The sequence below is a fragment of the Dermacentor variabilis genome, chromosome 2, assembly GCF_050947875.1.
Source record: "Dermacentor variabilis isolate Ectoservices chromosome 2, ASM5094787v1, whole genome shotgun sequence".
Taxonomy (NCBI): Eukaryota; Metazoa; Arthropoda; class Arachnida; order Ixodida; family Ixodidae; genus Dermacentor; species Dermacentor variabilis.
In genome coordinates this window covers 222,827,197-222,852,045 of record NC_134569.1, presented here as the reverse complement: position 1 = coordinate 222,852,045, position 24,849 = coordinate 222,827,197, and the positions used below count along the sequence as shown (strand labels likewise).

General features: G+C 45.9%; 1 protein-coding gene across 3 annotated transcripts in view; it reads right to left on the bottom strand.

Moving 5' to 3' along the window:
* The window catches only part of LOC142573125 (lipase 3-like), a 124,813-nt gene that overhangs the window by 75,286 nt on the left and 24,678 nt on the right, over nt 1-24,849 (bottom strand). For 2 of the 3 annotated variants that reach the window (XM_075682649.1, XM_075682650.1), the window contains exon 1: nt 404-669. The exons of the other annotated variant lie outside the window; for it this stretch is intronic. In XM_075682649.1, the coding sequence (XP_075538764.1) occupies nt 404-523 (120 nt within the window). In that variant the 5' untranslated portion in view covers nt 524-669. Of the gene's footprint in view, nt 1-403; nt 670-24,849 lie in introns of those variants that run through there. 3 annotated transcript variants of the gene reach the window in all.

Here is a 24,849-nt window from a genome sequence, read left to right as displayed (position 1 = left end):
TCACCCCCCCCCCCTATTTCATGCCACTTTGACAAAAAGGAATTCATAACCGGCGGTATGGTTCACATGAGGCTTCTTCACCACACATGGTGTTTCTTGTTATACAAATTAGGTTGTTTCTTTTCGTGCCTTCACTTTCTCGTCCAAAGATGACTTGCGCTACCACTAACATTTGTGGAATACCACTACGTCCTGTAGTGGTATTGAAGTTTGTGTCAATGTTATAGTAGTATCAATTGGAAGTTATCGCGTGTGTTCGTCGTAATGGCCAATTCTGTCCCTCATGCCGTTTTCTGCGCTACGAGTAGAAATTATTGCGCAAACGATTTATACACAACAAAATATATATAAAAACAAAATAAAAACAATATATATACACAAACATATAAAGAAGTGAACTTACGATGGTTGTGCACACGTCGGGGTCTTTAGCGTTGTTGCTCATGAGCCTCGCGGTGAAATTGAGAGCCAGGCCGATGCTGCTCACAATCAACCCTGGAACGACCTGTGCCACGGCCACCATTCCCGAGCCGGAGCCGCGGGTGCAGTTGCGCGAATGTTGAGCGTGCACCGCCGTGGTGCGTTCGCGTCTCGGCCGCCGACACTGATCCGCGACATCGCAAGAGCGCCGATGCAGGCTGTGTGTCCTTGCGCTTGCGGAGAAGCTTCGCTGACTCCATCGCGCGCACGGCTGTTTCTACAGCAGATATGCGACGACGTCGTCGCTTCTCGCGCTGCTACACACGTTCTTCTTGTGGCGCGGAAGGCACTAATGATACAACGGCGCATTAGGGAAATGTTGCCGGTCTATTTGCATACGAAAACTCTCACTCGGGAACGGCACTCAATACAACTTTGTCCTTGCTATTTTAAATCAAGTATAGAGCGAAATAATATATATGCGTATACGAGATATCGCTTGGCGTTTCGTTCTTTTTTAAGGGTGCGTTGTTCCCTATGACGAATGGGATTTAACGTTATGAAGGCGGTGCAGCGTTACTTTGGTTCCTATAAAGCGCCCCTGAAGCTAAGCGCATCTTCAATTCTGCCCTTAGCAGAATGCTGCCACGGCAGCGAGTCGAGCCCACGACTTCGTTCACAGCAACAGAACGCAAAACAACTGAGTAACCGCGGCTGGTTATTTGCCAGGATAGCCGTGCGTGTTTTGAAATTAATGTATTTATTACTTCGGTATTGATTAAGAGACTAAATAACGTGCAGTCTCCCATTTGTTTTATTGCTCCTTTGCCAGATTGCTTGCACAATAATTACAGCTTCGAAAGATATCCGTTGTACTTCCGCCCATATACGAGGTTTGTCCAAAACAATGCAGTGAGTCGGCAAAAAATGCGTGAGAAAGTCTCGGATCACGATGATGTCGAATTTCTCAAGTTTGAGATTTCACCGTACGACGCAGCTTTAAAATTTGCCAGTCAACAGAATGCGTGGTATTAGCTTGCGACTTTGAAGCACCTGCCACCGTCGTAAGGGCAAAACTTAGCTTTAGCTCTATTAATGGCAAGACGCTCTTTCTGCGCCGTAGAATAATTGGCTTCCGCTTTCGACAGCGACCCCTTAGCGTAGCAATGAGCTTTCGAAGTCCGTCTTTCCTCTGAACCTACACAGCCCCAAAGTTTAAGCTACATGCATCGGTGTGTGTTTCGGAGTCGGTTCTTTCGTCGAAGTGTGCAAGTGTCGTGCGTCATTTCAGTTCTTCAAATCCTCTGACTCGCGGTGCTCCCCGCTTGAACTCGTCGTCACGTTTCATTCTATGTGTCAGTATCTCAACGATATATGAAAAGTTCTGGACAAAGCACCTGTAATATGCACACAGGCCAAGGAATCTGCACCCTGCCTTCTAATTGATGCTCTGCTGGAGCTTTGCAATGGCAGCGGTCTTCTGCGGGTCAGGACGGACTTTAGGCTTACCTTTGATGTGGCTAGAAACAGGAGCCCTTCGTAAGCGAAGCGGCAGTTTTCCGGGTTCAGGGTGAGTCCGCTTGACTTGACGGCCTCTAGTAATATTCCAAAGCACCTCAGGTGATTGTAAAATTTTGTAGAAAAGACGATTACATTATACAAGTAGACGAGACATGCCTGCCACTTCAAGCCTGCCAACGCCATATCCATCCCGCGCAATGTTACAGGTGACGAGCAATTTCCGAACGGCATCACCTTGAACTCACATAGGCCATCCGTGGGATAAAAAAAGATACATCGGCCAAAACTACTTTACAGTTCAGAGTCGGTTCAGTGCGTAGTCTGTCCCTAATATTGACGAGGGGTGTTGATTATACGTCTTTTGTTATGCCTTTGTTGAGGCGACGATATTTGACGCAAAAACGCAGAGTTCTATCCTTTTTCTTCACCAACACCGAAGGAGACGCCCGTGGGCTATTCGACCTCTGGATGATTTCGTCGTCCTGCGTTTCGTCGACTTGTTCTTTTATGCCCTTTCGCAGTCTTGTCTGATCTTAGACGACAACGAAAAGCAGCCTTTATATTGTTGGGCAATTTTGAGCTGTCGTTGTATATACCCGGGAAGAGTCGGCGGATATCGAAAGCGGGTTCAGGAACTTGGACTGTCGACTTAGGTAGGTAGAATCCGAGACCACAAAGACATTGCTTGCTACAGTAACTTCCTCCGCGTATGCGATCTTCGTGCCGTTGTTCGTGTTTGTATTCCTGGGCCGAGTTTGTACCATTACCTTCGCTTTTCCCCCCTGTAATTGTATCATTCCCCTTGGACGCCGATACTGTGGTCGAGCAGCAGGGGTTCGTCCTTACTGGTGACGGCTTCCAATCATGATGATGGCGCGAGACGGGACGCTGATTTGATGGTCAAGTGCATTCGATGCACGGTGACTGAGAGCCCTGTTCAGAGGTATCGTTTGGTCTGCAGACAACGCTATGGAATTGCACTTTAGGTATACGACTGCGCCATGTTCGCTCAGAAAGTGAATGCCTGACATTGCATTGTTGCAGTAAAACGAAGGCTACAGATTAAGCCTGGCCATTCAGATTCCAGTCAGCATTATTAGGTGACCTCCTGCTATACGGGTTTAAGGGCCTGTCCCATGCAGTCTTAATTTTCTTCAACGTGGCGGCGAGAAATCCACTGCCGGCGGAGTAGTCGGCTCCTTTTTCTGCTACAGTGGCGATTTGTGGGCCTCAAGAAGTACGTCAAGGTCTTGCATTCCAGTAAGGTCTCAGCGTCGGGTCGCGGCTGCGTCGCATCCCGCCGGTCCTGTTACGTCGCGTCATGAGGCAGTCTTAAAGCGGCGTTTATTTTGCTTCGAGGTTTCGTCTGACTTGGCGGTATGTCATTGCTACGCCGTATCTAGCGCGCTTTGGTCGGTGGCGGAGGATCTTCGGCATTTCGACGAAGATCCTTTTAGACGGCGAACGTGATGGTTGTCGAGGTTTCCGCCGTGCTGCTGCGAGGCAGTCGTGTTCACGCGGCGTGTTCACGGCGAACCCGCGTAGTCCCATCGCGTGGCACGGGCACTGTCCGTAGACGTGTCCCGTTTCTCTGGGCGGCGATGGCAAAGCGGGTTGTAGTGGGCGGCGCGCCATACGTCTGCCTTCTTGAGGACGCTGCGCGAGCCAACGGCTGGCTGTGCTGGCGGCGGCAGCAGCTGCTAGCGACGAAATTGCGGCATTGGGCACCGACGTGTGCGCGGAGGAAGCACGTGACGGCGGACGACGGCGGCGTAGGTTTCTGGCTGAGGTTGCGGTGGCTCAGGCTGCAGTCGTTGATGATGGATCGCTTGGCGGGCGATGTCAGGAATCGATGGAGCATTGACGATGAAAACGTGTTTCGTAGTTTGTCACGCACAACAGTTCTTATCGTGTGCCGCAGGTCATTGCAGCAGTATTCTTCAACTTGCGCGCACTTTGGCATCGAGCGGCGACTGTAATGTCTAATCCGCATTTCCAGTGCCTTCGAGGATTTGTGGTCGCCTCTGTCAGAAATGCTGCTGCGGTCTTGGTCGCGTTGTGCATCAGTCGGGCGAAGAGCGCGCCCAGCTGTTCCGTCAGACGGACAGCCCAGTGACGAATCTTGCGACGGAGTATGAACGATGGCTTATGGGGGGCAAACACGGACACGGAAACTCGCTGCAGCTGCTTGCCAGTCGTAACGTACCGTAACAGTATATGCTACGACTGAATACTAGGTTCAGTATCGCACTTCGTCTTAATATTTGTCAAATAGCGTTTCCGTCTGATAAAATTCTGCGCTGGCCTTTTTTGCACTGCTGGCACGCTCGTTTTCGATATTTCCAAATTTAAACTTGAAATTCGATTATGAATACTTCGAAATAAGTGCGATTTTTAACTTCTATAAAAAGTCGGGTTGCGTTAAAATTTAATTGCTCCCAAATTTGCTATATTGACTACTCTCAAAACTCGTATAACGAAGGAAATCAGTATTTTTTTTTTTGTCATCTGAACCACATGCAGGCCATTAACGCCAAAGCATACCCGCCGCACTTAAGAACCTATCTGAAAGAATGCTGCGCTCACAGCTTTTCGTAAAAGACCGCTACAGTCTAAGGGGAAAGAAGCAACCGTCATATAAAACGTTATAAGGATCAGGATTCCTAATGTGCCCGCAACCGATAGAGGAACCAGGCTGATTTCTTCAGTTATTGTAGAGATAGCAATTATACGCACACAACACTCAGGTGTTCGCAAAGCAGTCTGCAAGTGGGTTACAACTAACATAATAATATGCCGGAATTCGGTCCATTTCAGCACGTGCTTCAAGATTTGCTGACGTTCAATGAGCTGCAGCGACGCGTTAACTACAACAAAGAACAACAGGGTCATCATTTTCAAGTTTCACGGAATTTTTAATGATCGGCTCGGGCAGGTAGCAAAATTCTCGTCCTTGAGCTGGATTATTCGCAGAGGCGGAGATTACCAACCCAAGAAATCTAAACACGCCTTCAACTAATTAAGAAAAAGTCATTAATTATTTCCTTAGTCACTTAACGTCACATATCGCAATTTACGAAATGTAGCCGGTGAGCTTGCAAAATGTATCCACTTGAAATGAATTTACAGGATGACACCATGCAGTTTTCAGGTTGTGTTTCCCAAAGTGTAGAACGAAATACGTGAGGACTTTGGTGTTGCGCTGATAAGCACGAGGTTGCGAGATCCAATCCCGGCCACGGTGGCCACATTTCGATGCAGCCGAAATGTTAAACCGCCCGACTATTTAATTTAGGTGCGCGTTGAAGAACCCCAGGTGGTCGAAATTAATCCTGAGTCGCCTCCTACGGCGTGCCTCATAATCGGTCGTCGGTTTGGCACATAAAACCACATAATTTGATTAACTTTAGTTTTTAGATCCTTGTGCAATCCAGTTACTTCTGTGTTTCAATGCATAGAGGACCGCTTTGTTAAAAAAGTACGCGGAACAACGGTGCATTTTTACGGCAAGTTTGATGGCGCGCATTTCCAAAATGGAAATGCGCGCGACGCGTGATGCGGTCCCTAGGCTAAGCTATCGGGGGCGAGGAGCGTAAGTCACTTGCGGAGGCTAGTCGAGCCAGAAGGAGATGGCCTACGTCGGCAGTGAAGGTCGACTCCTGACAGCAAGGCAACGCAACATTTCGATGTCTTTTATCGCCTCCAATAGTGAACCAATCTGATGAACAACTGCAGTAAGGAGGTGCCCTACAGCTTCCAATATTTCAGGTCGGAGCAGTGAACACCAAAATTAGTTTTGGAGAAAGGCTCAGGAACATTGATGAAAAGGAACAGGCAGCTAAAGCGCGAAAATCTGCTTGGTCCTTCTACAAAGGCTTGTAAACCCCCCCCCCAAAAAAAAAAGAAAGGAAAAGTCATTTTCAAATGCAGTAACGGCTCCTTCAGAGACGTGCTGTCCGCGGTGTGCCCATGGGCTTAAAGGCAATAGGTGGTGATTAGTCGCTAATGAACACATGCACATGAATTACTCTAATCTTATTTTTTTTCTAATTTTAGCGGGGTCGCTGCAATTGGGAAATTCAAGCGAGTTCCGCGTGCAAGCAATATAAACTCATGTATCTGGCCAAATGCAAGTAAACTGTGGCAGAAAAAACTGCGCCCGCCTTTCACATTGCGCGATACGAAACTCAGAGGCTGACGCGAGAGCGTGGCAGTACCCCTCGAGGTGACGTTACTGCTTACGTCACCGAGCGGCGGTCAGCCAACGCGCTGCGCCTTCATCGGGTGCGTAGAGTGCCGTTGCTGCCAGGTGGCGCTTGTTTTTCGGCCGCGGATGCATGCCCTGACAGTGCGGATCAAGAGCACGAATGATACGTGAAGAATGAGAAGAAGGGAAACCAATGGAGCCGATGTTTGTTGACCACAATCGTACGAAATCAATAAACAATGAACCCAAGGAAAGCAGAGGGCAAATACTTGTTTTCAGTGAAATATGGAAATGAGCAAGTGAGATGTTATAAGCAACGCGCGTCACAGTGATGCCTCTGCATCGGCGTATAATTCAGAAATAACATATACTGGTGCCTGGCTGCCACAAAGTTTCAAAGTGCGTTTGAGATACCTTGGTGCATTGCCTAGTATGATAGATCTGTGCGTGATATAGTCAGTCCCTTTGAAGGCGAAGAAAAAGAAAAGTCAAGTAAATGAGAAAGAAATATTACGCAGTCGCAACCCACATGTTGGAATTTATGTGCTGCGAAGATTTCGTGAAAAGATTAATTGAATGCTACAAAACTTAGCGTGAGGTGCGCAAAATATTTCTTTGACGTCGTCCTATGCAATGCGTCATGTCATGAAATGTTTTTGTTTATGCGCCGCGCAGGTCACAACTTTAATGTCATGCAATATTTATGCTCTACACCGTCGCAAGCTGTGCCGGAAGGCAAACAGCAGTTCGTGGGAGGAAAAGACCTTAATGAAGAGAAAGCGTGTATCTATAGTTTGTTCCTCTTCACTGGAACAAAGCCAAGTGCAAGACACCGGGAAAGAGAGAGGTAGAAGGAAGGTGACTATGATGCAGTACAAAGATCTACTATATACGCGTATTTAATTCGCGTACGTGCATTTTAGACGCACTGCGTGCAACCGTAATCGTGCCCACACAAAACGTACGAAGTTAAATCATAAAGTCTTTTCCTCTATTTTTTATTAGCCAAAATAGGATACATATAGGTAATTACAAATATAAACGTACTTTTCTATGTACCTTGCACTATCTTTCCACATAGTCCCCACACCGGTTGAGACCATCTGTCCCATCGCTACACTAAATTTCAAATACGCATGTGGCACAATTCGTCCGGCTCACTGTGGAACCACCATCGGACTGCTGTCTTGGTTTCACCGTTACACGTGAATCGCTGTCCTGCCAGGAACTTCTTCAGCGGACCGAAAACGTAGAAATCGCTAGGAGCCAGGTCCGTACTGCATGGTCGACGGTCCACACTCTCCCAGTGAAATAACCGGAGCTTGTCGGCGATTCTGATTAGCACATATGCCCTCGCATTGTCGTAGAGGATAACCGCGTTGTCCACATCGAGAATCCATCGGTGTTTTCGCCTGATGGCAGCCAGCCGACGCGACAGTGTGTAACAATAACTGTCGGCATCGATGGCTGTACCTTGCGGCATAAAATCCAGAAGGAGCGGTCCTCGGCGAGGACCGCTAACACCACTTTCTTAACAGATGGCACTGAACAGATTTTTTTGACACAGGCGAACCCGGACGTCTCCACACCGTGCTCTGCTGCTTCGATTCCTACGTGAAATGCAGTATCCACGTTTCATCGCCAGTAACATGCGGTCCAGGAAACTTTCACCCTCCTCAGCATACCATTGTAAATGTTTCAGTGAACCCTTCATTCGCTTGCCTTTTATCATGTCATCCAACTGCTTAGGCACCCACCAACATGAAATTTTCCTGTACCTTAAGGACCCGTGAAGGATGTCGTAAACGCTTCCATACGAAATGCCAAGCTCCTGGGAAATGTCACTGAGGTTCACACGCCTATCGACTTTCAACATTGCATCCACAATTGAAATGTTGTTCAGCGACGTACGCGGCCTCCCTGAATGCTCATTACCATGCAAGTCTTCACGGCCTTTTTGCGAACTCACAACACCACCACCTCACACTCCTCAAAGCGAGGCACCTTTCTCCATACGTCGGCTGCATTTCCCTGTGGATTTCGATGGGGATTCGTCCTTTGCTCCATAGAAAACGAATCACACTTCGTTGCTCGTACGCCGTGGAGGTGTTAAGCAATACCGCCATCTTCAACAACAGATAGCAGAGCCGTTCCGCGGAGCGACCGGCAGTTAAGACCGGGCCGCTCCACGAAAGGTCCACCGCTGGCAATGAATATGTTGCCTTCGCATTTACAGCAGTAATTTGGCTAAAAAAATAGGGCAAGGACTTTCTGATTCGCCCTCGTATAAGGCAATGTTTCACCATTGCATGAATCAGACATGCACCGAAGGCATTCTAAACGGATTCACCACCTTTTAGCCTTCATGGTTACCGAAACCAACTGGTTGCTCTCTACTACAAGAGTGCATCACACATCTGAGCTGTGCAGTTAAAATTATTAGGCAGCTATTAGAATTATTTTGATTAAAGCTGTACAAATACAGTTTATTTAGGCATAAAAACATTGCACAGCGCCCTCAAATTGTCAAACGCAGCTCGTGACTCTTTGTTGGCATTGGATAAGTGACGAAGGGGACACATTAGAAATGAAGGATGGCTCAGTGGAGGGCTCTGGAATATTCTCTACCACCTAGGGTTCTTTAGCGTGCACTCACATCGCGCAGTATGCAGGCGTCTTGCGTTTCGCCTCCATCGAAACACAGCCGCCGCGTCTGAAACTCAACCCATCCTCGACCTCAGACGCCGAGTCAGTCCGCAACGATTGCGTTCACCGTTGCACAGCGCCCAGAAATCATGAAACCGAGCTGAAGACTAAGTGCCTTTGGATAATGCTTGGCAATTGCGCTATCTCAAAAGGATGCGGGAAGTACTGGCGGCCATTTCAGACAGCATGCCAGCAAGCCGACATCGGCTCTTGAGGGGATAGACCAACCAGGAAAATTAGAAGGAAATGCACACAGATTGTTAAAGGTATGAATTTTTGCGATGCCATAAACGCACGGGTTATGTTAACTTAAGTTAAGACCTCTATCAATAGAATTTCTCGCTATAAAAATATTTACGAACGGCTGATAAAACACGCTCACCAGAGCAGGATTGGCCACCCTGGTGCAGTACTTGGCCACAACCTCCTATATGAATACAACAATAAAACCCCGGCCCTCAGTCCCCAGCAGCCGCAAAGCAACTGACCACGGCGGCGGTCATATCTGTGACGCCTCAGAGGGTGCTAAAAATCCCTGGTTCCGGACAGGCCGTCATTGGAATCTGAACCTGGCAACGTTTAACGTTAAAACGTTATCTAGTGAGGCGAGTCTAGCAGTGTTATTAGAGGAATTAGAGGGTAGTAAATGGGATATAATAGGGCTCAGTGAGGTTAGGAGGACAAAAGAAGCATATACAGAGCTAAAAAGCGGGCACGTCCTCTGCTACCGGGGCTTAGCGGAGAGACGAGAACTAGGAGTCGGATTCCTGATTAATAAGGATATAGCTGGTAACATACAACGAGAGGGTGGCAGGTCTTGTTGTGAAACTTAATAAGAGGTACAAATTGAAGGTCCTACAGGTCTACGCCCCTACATCCAGTCATGATGACCAGGAAGTCGAAAGCTTCTATGAAGACGTGGAATCGGCGATGGGTAAAGTCGAAGCAAAATACGCTATACTGATGGGCGACTTCAATGCCAAGGTAGGCAAGAAGCAGGCTGGAGACAAGGCAGTGGGGGAATATGGCATAGGCACTAGGAATAGCAGGGGAGAGTTATTATTAGAGTTTGCGGAACAGAATAATATGCGCATAATGGAATACCTTCTTCCGCAAGCGGGATAGCCGAAAGTCAACGTGGAGGAGCCCGAATGGCGAGACTAGAAATCAAATAGACTTCATACTCTGCGCTAACCCTGGCATCATACAAGATGTGGACGTGCTCAGCAAGGTGGGATGCAGTGACCATAGGATGGTAAGAACTCGAATTAGCCTAGACTTGAGGAGGGAACGAAAGAAACTGGTACATAAGAAGCCAATCAATGCGTTAGCGGTAAGAGGGAAACTAGAGGAATTCCGGATCAAGCTACAGAACAGGTATTCAGCTTTAACTCAAGAAGAGGACCTTAGTGTTGAAGCAATGAACGACAATCTTATCGGCATCATTAAGCAGTGTGCAACAGAAGTCGGTGGTAACTCTGTTATACAGGAGACCAGTAAGCTATCGCAGGAGACGAAAGATCTGATCAAGAAACGCCAATGTATGAAAGCCTCTAACCCTACAGCTAGAATAGAACTGGTAGAACTTCCGAAGTTAATCAACAAGCGTAAGACAGCTGTCATAAGGAGCTATAATATGGATAGAATTGAATATGCTCTCAGGAACGGAGGAAGCCTAGAAGCAGTGATGAAGAAACTAGGAATAGGCAAGAATCAGATGTATGTGTTAAGAGACAAAGCCGGCAATATCATTATTAATATGTATGAGATAGTTCAAGTGGCTGAGGAGTTCTATAACGATTTATACAGTACCAGTAGCACCCACGACGATAATGTGCGAGAGAATAGTCTAGAGAAATTTGAAATCCCACAAATAATGCCGGAAGAAGTAAAGAACGCCTTGGGAGCTATGCAAAGGGGGAAGGCAGCTGGGGAGGATCATGTAACAGCATACTATTTGTTGAAGGATGGTGGGAACATTGTTCTAGAAAGACTGGCCCCCCTATATACACAATGCCTCATGACCTTCAGCGTACCGGAATCTTGGAAGAACGCTAACATAATCCTAATCCATAAGAAAGGGGACGCCAAAGACTTGAAAAATTATAGACCGATCAGCTTGCTGCCCGTTGCCTACAAAGTATTTACTAAGATAAGCGCAAATAGAATCAGGAACACCTTAGACTTCTGTCAACCAAAGGACCAGACAGCATTCCATAAAGGCTAATCAACAATAGACCATATTCACATTATCAATCAGGTGATAGAGAAATGTGCGGAATATAACCATCCCTTATATATAGCCTTCATTGATTACGAAAAAGCGTTTGATTCAGTCGAAAGCTCAGCAGTCATGGAGGCATTACGGAATCAGGGTGTAGACGAGCCATATGTATAAATACCGAAAGATATATATAGCGGTTCCACAGCCACCGTAGTCCTCCATAAAGAAAGCAACAACATCCTATTAAAGAAAGGCGTCAGACATGGAGATACGATCTCTCCAATGCTATTCACAGCGTGCTTACAAGAGGTATTCAGAGACCTGGAGTGGGAAAAATTGGGGATAACACTTGATGGAGAATACCTTAGTAACTTGCGATTCGCTGATGATATTGCCTTGCTTAGTAACTCAGGGGACCAATTGCAATGCATGCTCACTGACCTGGAGAGGCAAACCAGAAGGGTGGGTCTATTAAATTGATCTGCAGAAAACTAAAGTAATGTTTAACAGTCTCGGAATAGAACAGCAGTTTACGATAGGTAGCGAGGTACTGGAAGTGGTAAGGGAATATATCTGCTTAGGGCAGGTAGTGAGCACAGATCCGCATCATGAGACTGAAATAATCAGATGAATAAGAATGGGCTGCGCTGCGTTTGGCAGGCATTCTAAAATCATGAACAGCAGGTTGCCACTATCCCTCAAGAGAAAAGTGTATAACAGCTGTGTCTGACCAGTACTCACATATGGGGGCACAAACCTGGAGGCTTACGAAAAGGGTTCTACTTAAATTGAGGACGACGCAACGAGCTATGGAAAGAAGATTGAAAGGTGTAACGTTAAGGGATAAGGAAAGAGCTGATTGGGTGAGGGAACAAACGCGAGGTAATGAAATCTTAGTTTAAATCAAGAAAAAGAAATGGGGGCATGGCAGGACGCGTAATGAGGAGGGAAGATAACCGATGGTCATTAAGAGTTACGGAATGGATTCCAAGGGAAGGGAAGCGTAGCAAAGGGCGGCAGAAAGTTAGGTGGGCGGATGACATTAAGAAGTTCGCACCACAAGTAGTACATGACCGGAGTATTTGGAGAAGTATGGGAGAGGCCTTTGCCCTGCAGTGGGCGTAACCAGGCGGCGGCGGAGGCGGCCGCGGCGGCGGCGCTGCTGCTGCTGCTGCTGCCGCCATAGAGTTAGTAGAACAACTTTAGAGGAAAAGCTGGGCCAGAAAAGTGGGAACCTCTAGGGCGCCGCCCTGTTGCTACTGGTCAATGTGGCCAGCGCAATTACTATTGAAAGAGCTGAAAGCAAGTACAGGTCACCTTATGCTTTGTCATCTAAAAACGCATACCTGATGGCTTTATGAAGGTGGTGAGTTAATATCATGTTTACAGAAAGCGATCGCTAAGTCCGTGACTTATGTATATCACGATTTACGCATTCATGCAAAAAAGAATGACGCGAATTTCGGTTTCGAATCTGTTTTTTGGATGCGTAGTAGTTTCGTACAGTTTAGGTTTGACATGCGATCGAGCGTCGACATCGGACGCTATGGCACACTCGTGCCTTATGTGCCACCGAAGCCCCGAAGTGCTCTGCCATATCCCTTCACATGTAAGCAAACGAATGTATCTCTTTGTTGAGAATATCACGCGAGTAGGCAGCTCTTGTGGTGCATCACAGTCGTTTGAGAAGCGTCACAGGAGAGCATTTTTCTACATGCGGAGCGGTGTTTTTATTTGCAGGTTTCCCTTCAGTAGGAAATTGCTGGACAGGCGGACCAGCGCACCGGAATTCTACTGGCGAAGCCGCAAGCAACTCAAAGAATCTGTTTAATTGTTGCACTTTGCACAATCATGCTTCTACAAAGGCCACAGCAGAAAAACAGCCTGATGCCGAGTATTTCTGTGCCACAAAGTAATCAAGAGGCGAGTGCCTAATGCGGACGAAATTGAGTGCATCGATACTTAGAACGACAGAAAGCTGAGCTAGTTGGTAAGGATTCATTATGCAAAACAGAGGTGAGGCGTGCAGGCAGGACACAAGAGTAGAGAAGTGGGCAGCGCTCGTGTTGTTTGCTCGTAAATACTCTACTCTTGTGTCCTGTCTGCACGCCTCACCTCCGTTTTGCATAACGAGTGCATCAACCCACATAATAATAGCGTAGGTGTTTTATTAACTGTGCAATATTTTCAACACTTCCTTGCATGCAATTTCATGTGGAATATTTTTTCCGGTCGCAAATTTGTGCCGCGAATCTATTTGCATGATCGACTCCGGGCCTGTGGGACCGTTCACTTGCACTTGATGCTGAGTCTTTTACATGTATCCATAAACTGCAGATATGCACATCAGATCCCTGCGAGCATTTTCAAAATTAATTATTTTAGACAACAGGCACCATATGCAATACTGACATAATCTCAAATACCACTAAGCAGCTGGGACACACTTTTGTTGAGTATACTCGCAGGTAAAATAAATAGATCATGTGGACAGCTCCAGCTCATTTTCCTTAAATCAGTGTGTACAAGGGGTATGCAAAGATAATGTTTTTTCTCGTGCACCGATTATTTTGCTGTATAAGCAAGAGAACCCACCACGTTAGTGTAACGTATCTTGTACATCACACTAATATGTGCTTTCATTTACCAAGTGAAATGAGTTACTTTTATGGCTCATTCAGTCACATCACACTTTAAGCTGCATTCATCAATCTTCAGTTGGATTTTGCAAATGTTTAATGAAACATGTTTCCCTTTTATGCATCTATGCAATGGCAAGCCCTTCCGCGTGTTCCAAAGGTAAAGTTTAAGCTCTAAAATATAGAAAACATTTCTAGTCAGGAACAAGCAAAAATGGTGAATGCATAGTATCAGAAGCCCAAGTAGAGAAATTACGAGAAGTGTCAAATGATTTTAAGGAAAGAGTCGTATTTGAAAATGCAAGACTCTTTAGTGGAGGTCAAGCAAGTCAATATAGGTAGAATACTCTGCAAAATTATGCGAGTGAGGGGATGTCAAACAATGGGTCAGGAAATGCGTTGTTCTTCTGCAAAACAAAAGCTGATTGCCATTACATAAGTCACTTTAGCATCATGAGACTGCTGGTTGATAAATTCAGAAATAAACCAAAAAACAAGACACTCAAAAATAAAAAACAATTTAATGATGCTCTCTCCACACTGGGATAAATAAAAACAAACACATCACATCTAATGTGGACATATCAGACGCCTTGTGAAACACTAAAGAAAAAATTCAGTTTCGAGCTATGGCACTTGTCGCATAGATGTGGGTGGCCTTGAACTAATAGTGATAGTTACCACTGCATTTAGAAATTGAAAGCATTTATGCAGACAAGGAGGATTCTTTATATTTTTGGTTACCACTTCAAATGCCTCCACCAAGTGTTACAATGCTGCACGCAGCCATACTAAGGATCTCGCAGCAACACCTGCAGGTAAAAAGCAGAAGTAGTCAGAGTGCTGGTGTGTACTGGACACTATGTTTGAAAACTTTTAGGCAAGAAGAGTGCAAGAAGCAGACATAACAACTGCATTTATTTCCATAATTCCCCATTTGAATGGCCTTTTCTTTTCGCTTAGACAATGACTACGCCTAGCCACAGCAGCTCCCTCATACAGACTCCGCAAGCCAATAGGCCGTGGAGGCAAATGCAGGTAAGAGGCAAGAAGCAACAGCACTCGTATCGACATTCATCTAATTTCTTTCTTTTAGGCGGCCAGCACACCTCGAACAGCCACTTCGACTGCGGGTGTGTCACCCTAGTCGCCAAGGAAACATTTGAGGGAAAGCGACAGGCAATGTGAACAGCCACTTCTCCATGTAAACGATACTCTTTCTCTCGGATGACTCCTACGCCTCGCCACGCCAGCACACTTGCGCACAAAGATGCCGCGGAGGCACGTGCAGGTCAGAGGCAAGAAGCAGCGGCACTGGTGTCGACATTCACCCAATTTCTTTTTCTTACACTGAGGCAGCCAGCACACCTCGAACAGCCACCTTGACTGCGTGTGTGTCAGTAGATTCCTGTTGCACATATGCTCACAATAAACTTCAGTAAACTTGAAGGCAAATGGGACATTGATGCATTGTTTTTTTTTTTGAACATTTATTGTACACATACAATATATGTTATACTTTGCAGTGCTACAGAGGGTATTTTGAAGCTTCCTCCTATATTTTGCACCTTTAATTACGTATGTGTTGTGTGGCCCTCAATGCAGTTCATGTTGTAGCAGCTGCTTTGTCTGTGTATCGCACATTGGCTTAAGCTCGTGATATCCACATGCTTCTCTCACATATACAAAATAACGTTCTATGCAGTGCTCAGTGTTACAACAAAAAATGAGAGTAAACAATCCGATCGTGGAATTGTGTTTACTACAGCAATTTCTATGACAGTAATTGACAAGTTGACAACTTGAACTGTTCAAGCCGTCCATAGCCTCCTCTATTTTTTAAAAGTAAAAGAGGCTATGATCCGTCATGGCAAGGAATTGTATGTAACACCGTCCTCTAGACCCATTCCGTTAAGGTACCGTAACAAAGCGTATCACGTATAAAGTTCATACAACCAACTCTGGTGTTACTACACACGCCAGGCGACGCGAGCTACATTTGCCATGACGCATTCGCGACTGCACCGGATGCCCTCCATATTATTCTCGTTAATCGTGCTCACTGCACCAAAGCAAACGATAGATCATGGGCGCAGGTGCCTTTAAAGTATCTCGACCTTGCGAAGCACTGCTGCGCGTGCCAGGGGAGCTGTCCGTGCGAACACTCCCTGGCACACATTTACGTCGGCGGCCCCAACCTATGTACCGTTCTGCTTCGAGCTTTGATCCCCCTACTGTCCCTTGGGTGCCCTGGAGTTCCTGCGCCGCCTGCTTTATTATAATCTCGGGTGCTCTCCTTAGACTTCCGTTTGTCGGTTACATGTGCCCTACAGCTGGATCAGTACTTATAATAATAAAAAAACCCGATCTATCGTCGCGACGATAGATCGCGAAAGCGGCTTTTGCAACATACCGCGTCCGTGCGAAGAGAATTACGGAACGCCAACGAGGCATCTGACCACAGCTTCAAGCTCGTAACCTCGTCGAGTGACACTCCTGCCACAGGCGTGACCGCTGAAAACCGCATACCGCCGGAAACTTCAACAGGATGATCCCTCGGTTGCATAACTGCCACCTGTACGGCCAACATGGACCACACCCACACCGTCCCGCAACATAGAATAAAGAACCTACTTATAAAGCCCAAACACACGGCTGCACGCATACATCACGACACCTCAAGCGAGACGCCATGCTGCTACGCTGCTACGGTTGCCGGATTAAAACTGACTACTGTCACCAAGTCTAGCAAGCGTCTCAGGAGCTGGCAACCTCAGCGCGTAGCAACATGGCGGCGCTCTTGCGGTTCCCGATTTCAATGCATGGGCCCTATGGGTAGCTTGTCCTCTAGAGTCAGTATAGTAACTCTATGGCTGACGCTGCTGCTGCTGCTGCTGCTGCCGCCGCCGCCGCCGCCGCCACCGCCGCTGCTGCTGCTGAAGAAGAAGAAGAAGAAGATGGTGATGATGACGATGAAGATGATGATGCAACACACGCGATTCATACGAAGAGACCTGGCCTTGGGATGGCAAATAAGGAACTGCCAAAGATGTCGAAAATACTGTCTTGCTTCTCTGTAACTATTTATAGTCAAGTTTCCCTTTAGTTGGCAGTGAACTTTCATGAGTAAAACGCGCTGGGCAGTGAAATGAGCTGTACCGCGGATTTTTGAAGAATGAAATGCTCAGACTCCCTAGCTTCCGCGATGAAAATGCTCTTCAAGAACAGCAGACGCTCCGGAAGTATCAAGTACGACGCCATTTTGAAAACATCGCATGACGACGATTTTGTTTGCTTCTGTGATTGGCTGGTGGAATAACACAGCCCAGCGTGGTCGTGTGCCGTTGTTGCCATGATATCATCGGCGACCGGGTGGTGGCGCACGCTTCTGTGGCGCAGTCACGCAGCTGGTCGCCGCCGTGAAGCACGTTCCGTGCGGCACTCCGGTTTCCTCCTCACGCTTTCGCATTACTCTACTGTTACGCTGTCCTTCTGACCCTGTCGTCATACGCTCATTTTCCGCTTTCCTTTTTGCGCTCTGTACGCTGCCTCCGTGTTTAATAATCCGCATAAATGTAACTCACGGTTACATGCATGTGAGGCCGAATGTTAGAAAACCTAAAAACATGCGAAGTTTAGTTAAAAATAAAATAAATAGGGTTGTTCGAATAGTGAAACTTCCCAATCGAATCGAATACGAATATTCGAGAGAAAAAAATATTGAAATATCCATCGAATATTTTTTTTCGTGTCTAACGAAGTTAAAAGTAAAGTTCGTGTGGAGTTTGCTTCGTAAATAAAACTCTGGAGGACGCTTCAGCTTCGTCTTTAAGAGTGGAACGCGATAGCGTTCAAAGATCCCTGACTGCTTCTCGCGGTTCTCTGCAACTGTAGCTTATATAGCCGTAATGTTTACTGGGAAACGAAGGCGGCGAACGCTATGCACGAATGCGAGGTTTCTGGTAGAAGTGCCGCCTCTTGCGTGGGCCGAGATGGATCGATGGATGGATGTTATGAGCGTACCCTTTGTAACGGGGCTGTGGGTAGCGCCACCAAGGTCTTGCTATTATACCGTATAAAGCCCCTAGCTAGGTTAAAAAAGAAAAAAAGGGGGATAAACACGATGAATTCCCATAACCACATTTTCTGATACCCTATTGTGAACCTTGTTTTTGTATGTATTCGTTTTTGTCGTTTCCCTACTTTTCATCCACCAATCTACCAATTGGGATCGCCTCTTACTAAACTCTATTTCGCAGATGTTTAGTTTCACCTTGCTCTCGCTGAACCCAAGGGCAAGGAGGCCAGGGAAGCCTAAATCGGTCGCTGGGCAGTTATCTTCACATTCTTATAAAACATGCTCCATCGTTTCCCTTGCTTTGCGACAGCAAGCACAAGCGTCTTCTTCCTTCTTATATCTCGCTTTATAGTGCGTGTTGTAAGGCATCCTTATCTCGCTTCGAAAAGTAATGAGCTTTCCTTTGAGTTGTCATAAATTGTTTCTTTGCTGATTAAGTTTTTTCCTCTTAAGTAGTTACTCATGGCAGGTTTCTTTTCCGTTACCGCCACCCACGAGATCATTTCAGCCTCTCTGAGTTTCCGCTTGACGTTTTTTTTTTTTTTTGTTGCTGTGTTGTTCAACCTACAGACCGCATACTTCCTGGTAAGCTTCCTAGTTCTTTTCCTCCACTGTTAATCAATATTTTTTCCTGTACAAATACCTCAACACTCTCCCAGTCCATTTACTTTCTTCCATATTGTTCAGTCATTCATGATAATCGATTTCACTGTGAGCTTCCCTCACTTCAAAACCTGTCCAGCCCATATCATCCTGCCCAGCTTCGTTTGTAGTCTTCCCGTGAGCGCCCAATGCGAGGCGTCCCACAGATCGTTGGCTGCCATCGAGTCCCGATTGTACCCCTGATTTCAAGCAAACAACGGCATTACCAAAAGTAAGTCCTCGAACCATTACACCTTTCCACATACCCCGGAGCACCTCGTACCTATTGTATTCCCATAGCGTCTTGTGTTTCATTATGGCTGCATTTTTCTTCCCCTTTACAGTTATTGTTTTTTCCTGTGTTTCCATATATGTACAGCCTTCGTTTATCCAGATACCAAGGTATTTATATTCTGTTACCCGAGGTATTTCATGGCCCTGTGTTGCCATGCCTGTTCACTGTTTTCCGAAAAAATCCAGCCGGAAAAATACCAGCCGAATATTTTCAAGGCAATGACGAGGTTGTATTTGAAGAAAAAAAAGAGCATGAAAGAGAACCAGATAGAAAAGGAGCTGGTGCTGACAAATTTCAACTGAAAGAAAGCCGAAGAGAAAATTCCTAAGCGAATAGCCACAGGGCTAGACGGGGTTACCGTTAGGCTGATGGATGAACTAGGACCAAAAAGTAAGGAAGCTCTGGTGAAAACGGAGTAAAAATTAACTTTACAAGAAATACGAATACCGGACAGTTGGCGACAAAGTAGAATGAATTTAATTTATAAAGGTAAGGAGAAGAACGAGAATTCACTCGTATAGACCTTTGACCATTACGTCGGTAATATACAGGCTAGCAATGCAGGCAATCAAATTAAAGCTTCAAGCATGGGCAGAGAATAATGACATTTTGGGAATGCTTCAGAATGGCTTCAGATTAGGTAGGCGTTTGATGATAACTTATTTGTTCTTACTCAGTGTATTGAAATATTAAGTCCCTCCCCATTCTTTGACTATGGCACCTCCTGGATTTACGTTTTCCGCACACAATTTCAATCGCATCAATAAACTGAAACAGAGTAAGCAGACCGTTATATGTGGCCTTTTATAGACATTACAGGAGACTATGGCAACGTAGACCGCAAAATATTGTCGGCTATTCTGGAAGAGGAAGGCTTAGGTGACGATTGTCTACAGTTTTGAGATAAATCTACCTAGAAAATACTGTTTGCGTTGAATGGCAAGGATGAGGAGCCAGGAGAAAGTTTATATCAACAAGCAACTTAGGGAATGGATGCCCTTTATCCCCACTGCTGTTTATGATGTACATGCTGAGGATGCAGAGGGCGCTGGAAGGAAGTAATATCGGATTTAATCTCTCATACAAACAGGTGGGTACAGTAGTAGAGCAGCAGCTTTCAGGTTTATTTTATGCGGACGACATTGCGTTGTTAGCTAATAAGCAAAGTGATTGGTAACGTCTGGCTAATATCTGTCGACAGAAAGGCGGGAATTTAGGTTTGAAGTTTAGTGTTAGAATATCAAGTGTTAATGACATTCAATGAAAACAGTGAACAGACAGTGGCAACACAGGGCCATGAAATACCTCGGGTAACAGAATTTAAATACCTTGGTATATGGATAAACGAAGGCAATAGATATATGGAAACACAGGGGAAAACAATAAGAGTGAAGGGGAAGAGAAGTGCAGCCATAATGAAGCACAGAGCGCTATGGGGATACAATAGGTACTAGGTGCTCCGGGGTATGTGGAAAGGTGTAATGGTTCCAGGACTGAATTTTGGAAATGCGGTTGCTTGCTTGAAATCAGGGGTACAATCAGGACTCGATGGCAACCAAAGGTCAGTGGGAAGTATCGCATTGGGCGCTCATGGGAAGACTACAAATGAAGCTGTGCAGGGTGATATGGGCTGTATAAGTTTTGAAGTGACGGAAGCTCGCAGTAAAATTGAGTATGAAGAACGACTGAGGAATATGGAAGAAAGTAAATGTACTTGGAGAGTGTTGAAGTATCTGTACTGGAAAATCATTGATTCACAGTAGAGGAAAGGAACTAGGAAGCTTACCAGCAAATATGCGGCCTGTAGGGTGGGCAACCCAGCAACAAAGAACATCAAGCGGAAAGTCAGAGAGGCTGAAATAATCTCATGGGTGGCGGCAATGGAAAAAAAAACCTGCCATGAGTAACTACCTAATAGGAAAAACGAAATCAGGAAAGAAAGAATTTATGATAAATCAAACGGAGAGAGAGAGAGAGAAATAAACTTTATTGCTAGACCAGGCTTCTTGAGCCCAAAGGTGGGTGGCCTCCTCAGCCTGGGTAGCCATGGCTCGCTGCCGCCGCCCGAGCCCTGTTCACCAACCGTAGCTGGTTGTCAGGGTCTTGCGTCACCAGCAGAGCCTCCCACTGGTTTTCCGATTCTTCCTCTATATCGGCTTCTTCCTGCATGTTATCGCCTGGTGGTGATGATGACGGTGGTACTTCGCGGTTATTTCTGCACTCCAACACCATATGACGCAAGGTGTTGGGTGTGTCCGGCGGGCAGGACTTGCAGTATCGCCCGTAGGCGCCCGGATACATGGCGTGCAGCAGTGTTCCATGCGAGTAGGTTCCAGACTGGAGCCTTCTCCAGGTTAGCGCTTGCTCCCAACTCATCGTCTTATGCGCGGGAGGGTAGCGACGCCTCTGCTTCTTTTAGTGCGCTAGGATATCCGAGTACTTCTTGGATATCCGTTCATCATCCTCGTCGCAGTCGTTGGTCCGTGTTCTCTGCGTGTCGGAGATGGCTCGGCGTGCATGATCTCGAGCCGCGGCGTGCGCCGCCTGGTTCCCCGCGAGAGACTCGTGTCCCGGCGTCCAGAGGAAGGAAGCTCATTACTTTTCGAAGCGAGATCGGGATGCCTTAGAGCGCGCACCTATAAAGCGAGATATAAGAAGGAAGAAGACGCATGTGCTTGCTGCGGTGAAGCTAGGGAAACTATGGCGCATGTTTTATTAGAACGTGAAGGCGTCAACCCAGCGGTCGATTTAGGCACCACTGGCCTCCTTGAAGCCCTTGGATTCAGCGAGGGCAGGGGAAAAGTAAACATGTCCGCAATAGAGATTAGTAAGGGGCGATTGGAAAATTGGTGGAAGAAAAGTAGGGAAACGACAAAAAACTGAGACGTACAAAAGCAAAGTTCGCAATTGGGGGTCAGAAAATGTGCTTGCGAGAGTTCATAGTGGTTTCTTTTTCTTTCTTTTTCTCTTTTACATTGGGTAGGACATTAGGCAGTATAATAGCAAGGGCTTGGTGGCGCAGCCCACCGCCCCGTTTCAAAGGGGACGCTCATAACATCCATCCATCCATCGATCCACTACGCGAATAGGCTGCCTCAAAGCGAATGATTCCTATTGAATCGCTGAAAGTTCCGTTCATTCAGGAACTGGTCCGTCTGCGCAGCAACTGCGGTTCTCGTGCAGCAGAATGGTTTTTGCGTCGGCTTGTCGACTATCTTGGCACTGAAAGGTGCTGTTATTCCTTACGTTCGACTAGGAACGAGTGTTCGACAATATCTAACAGTTAATCCTCGAATTTAAACGAGCCGAATAGGAATATTGAATATTAAAAATAAAAATCGAATAGGGAATTCGTATATCAGGTGTCTCATTGCGCAGCATTCAACCGAAACTTTTCGAGAATGCTTTGCTTAATGTACATTAAACAGGTGCGTTTTAGAGCTGTCTTTCGTTTTCTTTCTTTTTTGTCGTTTCAGTGGATGTTGGCCCCTTCGCCCCTTTTTTTCTGCTTTGTGGACGTCGCCCGGAAACCCTATTGCTTCCATGCTATCAGCTCGATTGTTCAAAGTACCTGCTGCGCCATTACAGAAGGTATATGGGACGCGTCCTACCCGGACCTTCTGAGAGGGTGAAGCACATCACAAGAAGGAGTTGTCGAATAGCATGCAGTGACACATTCAACGGTGCGCGATCAAGCGGCGGGTGCGCACTCCACGTGACCGGAAAGCCTAGCAGCATTCGCGCTTCGCGCATTTCTCGGAACATCGTGTATGATGTATAAAAATACTGACCACCTGCCTTGGGTAAAAACATGGTGGCGGCCTTCAAAGCAAACAGCATCTCCATGCGCCTGACCAATCGAGTCAACATCGCTTTAATTTGCGATTTCAGTGCTTGCTTAGCTTCTGAAATTCTTTTACTCATTCCGAAAGATACTGTCAACGTCAGTTCTTCAGTCCTTCGTCCTCAATAATCGGTAGCACTGCTTATCGCGTTGCGTCCTCTTTCTCAAGGAAAAAGGTGCAATCAAATAAAAGTTTATTACTTCAAATCGGAAATATTTCGGATCTACAGCAAGGGGTCCCATGGTCTCCGTCGTCGCTCCAGACTCTTGGCAAAAATAACAAACTATGTGTGGAACGAAACAGACAGAACTACGATATAAAGTTGCGAAAATCATCGAGGCACTGAAGCTGAAGATCTGCAAGAAATCTATAACTTATCACTCTTCTATGTTTAGTTTAACCCGCGTTTTTTAGATGCAGACTAGACAGGACGCCAAAGCATAAAGCGTAATTGTGCTTTACAGCCTTTGCGAGGGGCTCGGAACATATTGAAATCGAATACACTTATTCGAGTCAAGGTATTCAATTCGGAAACGTAAAGTTCCATTTCTTCTTTATAGTGATTTGTGGTTCTTGCGCTTCCAAGAATGAAGCGCCTTACCACTCGTTTCTGTAATACCAGCAATGACCATCCACCGTGGTTGCTCAGTGGCTATGGTGTTGGGCTGCTGTACTAGAGGTCGCGGGATCGAATCCTGGCCACGGCGGCAGCATTTAGGTGGGGGTGGGAACGTGATTTAGGCGCACGTTAAATAACCCCAGGTGGCCGAAATTTCCGGAGTCCCCCACTACGGCGTGGCTCATAATGAGAAAGTAGTTTTGGCACGTAAAACCCCCAAAAAAAATTTTTACCCGCAATGACCTTGAAATTTGTACGGCTGAGTGCAAAGGCTACTGCTATTGCTGGAGCATCGCAGCAAGTAAAACAGCTTCACACACGTATAAGATCCCTCCGGGTAAGCGTTGTGAGAGTGTAAGGAACAACATTGATCCGTCGCTGGTTGCTTATTATGACTTTTTTAGGCTTGTATCGCAGCTCAGAAAGAGCAAAAAGGAAGGTGGAAGGAGTAATGAAATGGAACGGAGAACAGAGTGAGCGCTAACTCCCAACTGATGGTTTCTCTCATGTCACAGAAGGCTACTTATACGCTCAGAAAACCGTGTGACATCAAGAGATTACACAGCTGCCGCCACAGGCTGTCTGAATATGTTTTCACGTTGTTACTTTCGGTTTAGTTGTTTGGTTTTGTGTAATCGCTTGATGTCACATGGTTCGCTGAGTGTATAAGTAGCCTTCTGCGACACGAAATAAACCATCAGTTGGAAGTTAGCGCTCACTCTATTCTCCGTTCCCTTTCATTACCCCTTCCACCTTCCTTTTTGCTCTTTCTGAGCTGCGCTACAAGCCTAAAAAAGTCATGATATACCAACTCGCCCTAACTGCCACGGTTTTGCTTATAATAAATCCGCCAATTTTAAGGGACTAGGCAGAAGCACCGGTGTATTCAGGATTATAAGCAAAATGAGTGATGTTTTATTATTAATAGACAAGATAAAGTACAAGGGAATATTATACAGGAGGAGGTCCCGAGGTCAACCACTGTAATGGGACCTCGTGTGCAGCGTACAAGTAAAAATGTAAAAAGTTCGAACAAATAATGTAAAAAATTATAAGAATAGCAAGCATAGTATTGGTTTATGTTTAGCAGTACTAATACAAATAAGCTACAGACATGCTAGTAAAAAAGTATAATAATCTTACTACATTCGACTAATTACAGAAGTAAGTATAACGCCATTATGAAAGTAACTGGGTAATGAGACATAACCAAACGAACTTTTGTTTGTGCAGCGTAACCAAATGTACATTTGGAAGGGAGAAAAGGATACCCTTGTATTGTCTTCCCTCTCCATGTCATACTGATTTTTACGTCTAAAGGCACATAAATTTAATATTCCAAGCTCTTACTTCGAATGTTCCTATTGAACTAGATTTTTTTTTAAGTTGCGAATATTCAAAATTGCGAGTACGAATGGAATAGTCTCATATTCGATACGTATTCGATCCGAGAGTTCACTATTCCATATTGTCGAATATTCGTTTCTTTCGTGTACGTAATGCATAAAATCATTATTCGAGTCTCCAGGGAGACAAAAAAGATAGAAAGCGGGGATATTTCGGGTTGACTCGGCTGCATGGGAGCTTTGTTTGGTGCGCGAATGCATCCGTTTATTAGCAAACACGGGAAAAATCACTTCTGTTCAACAATTT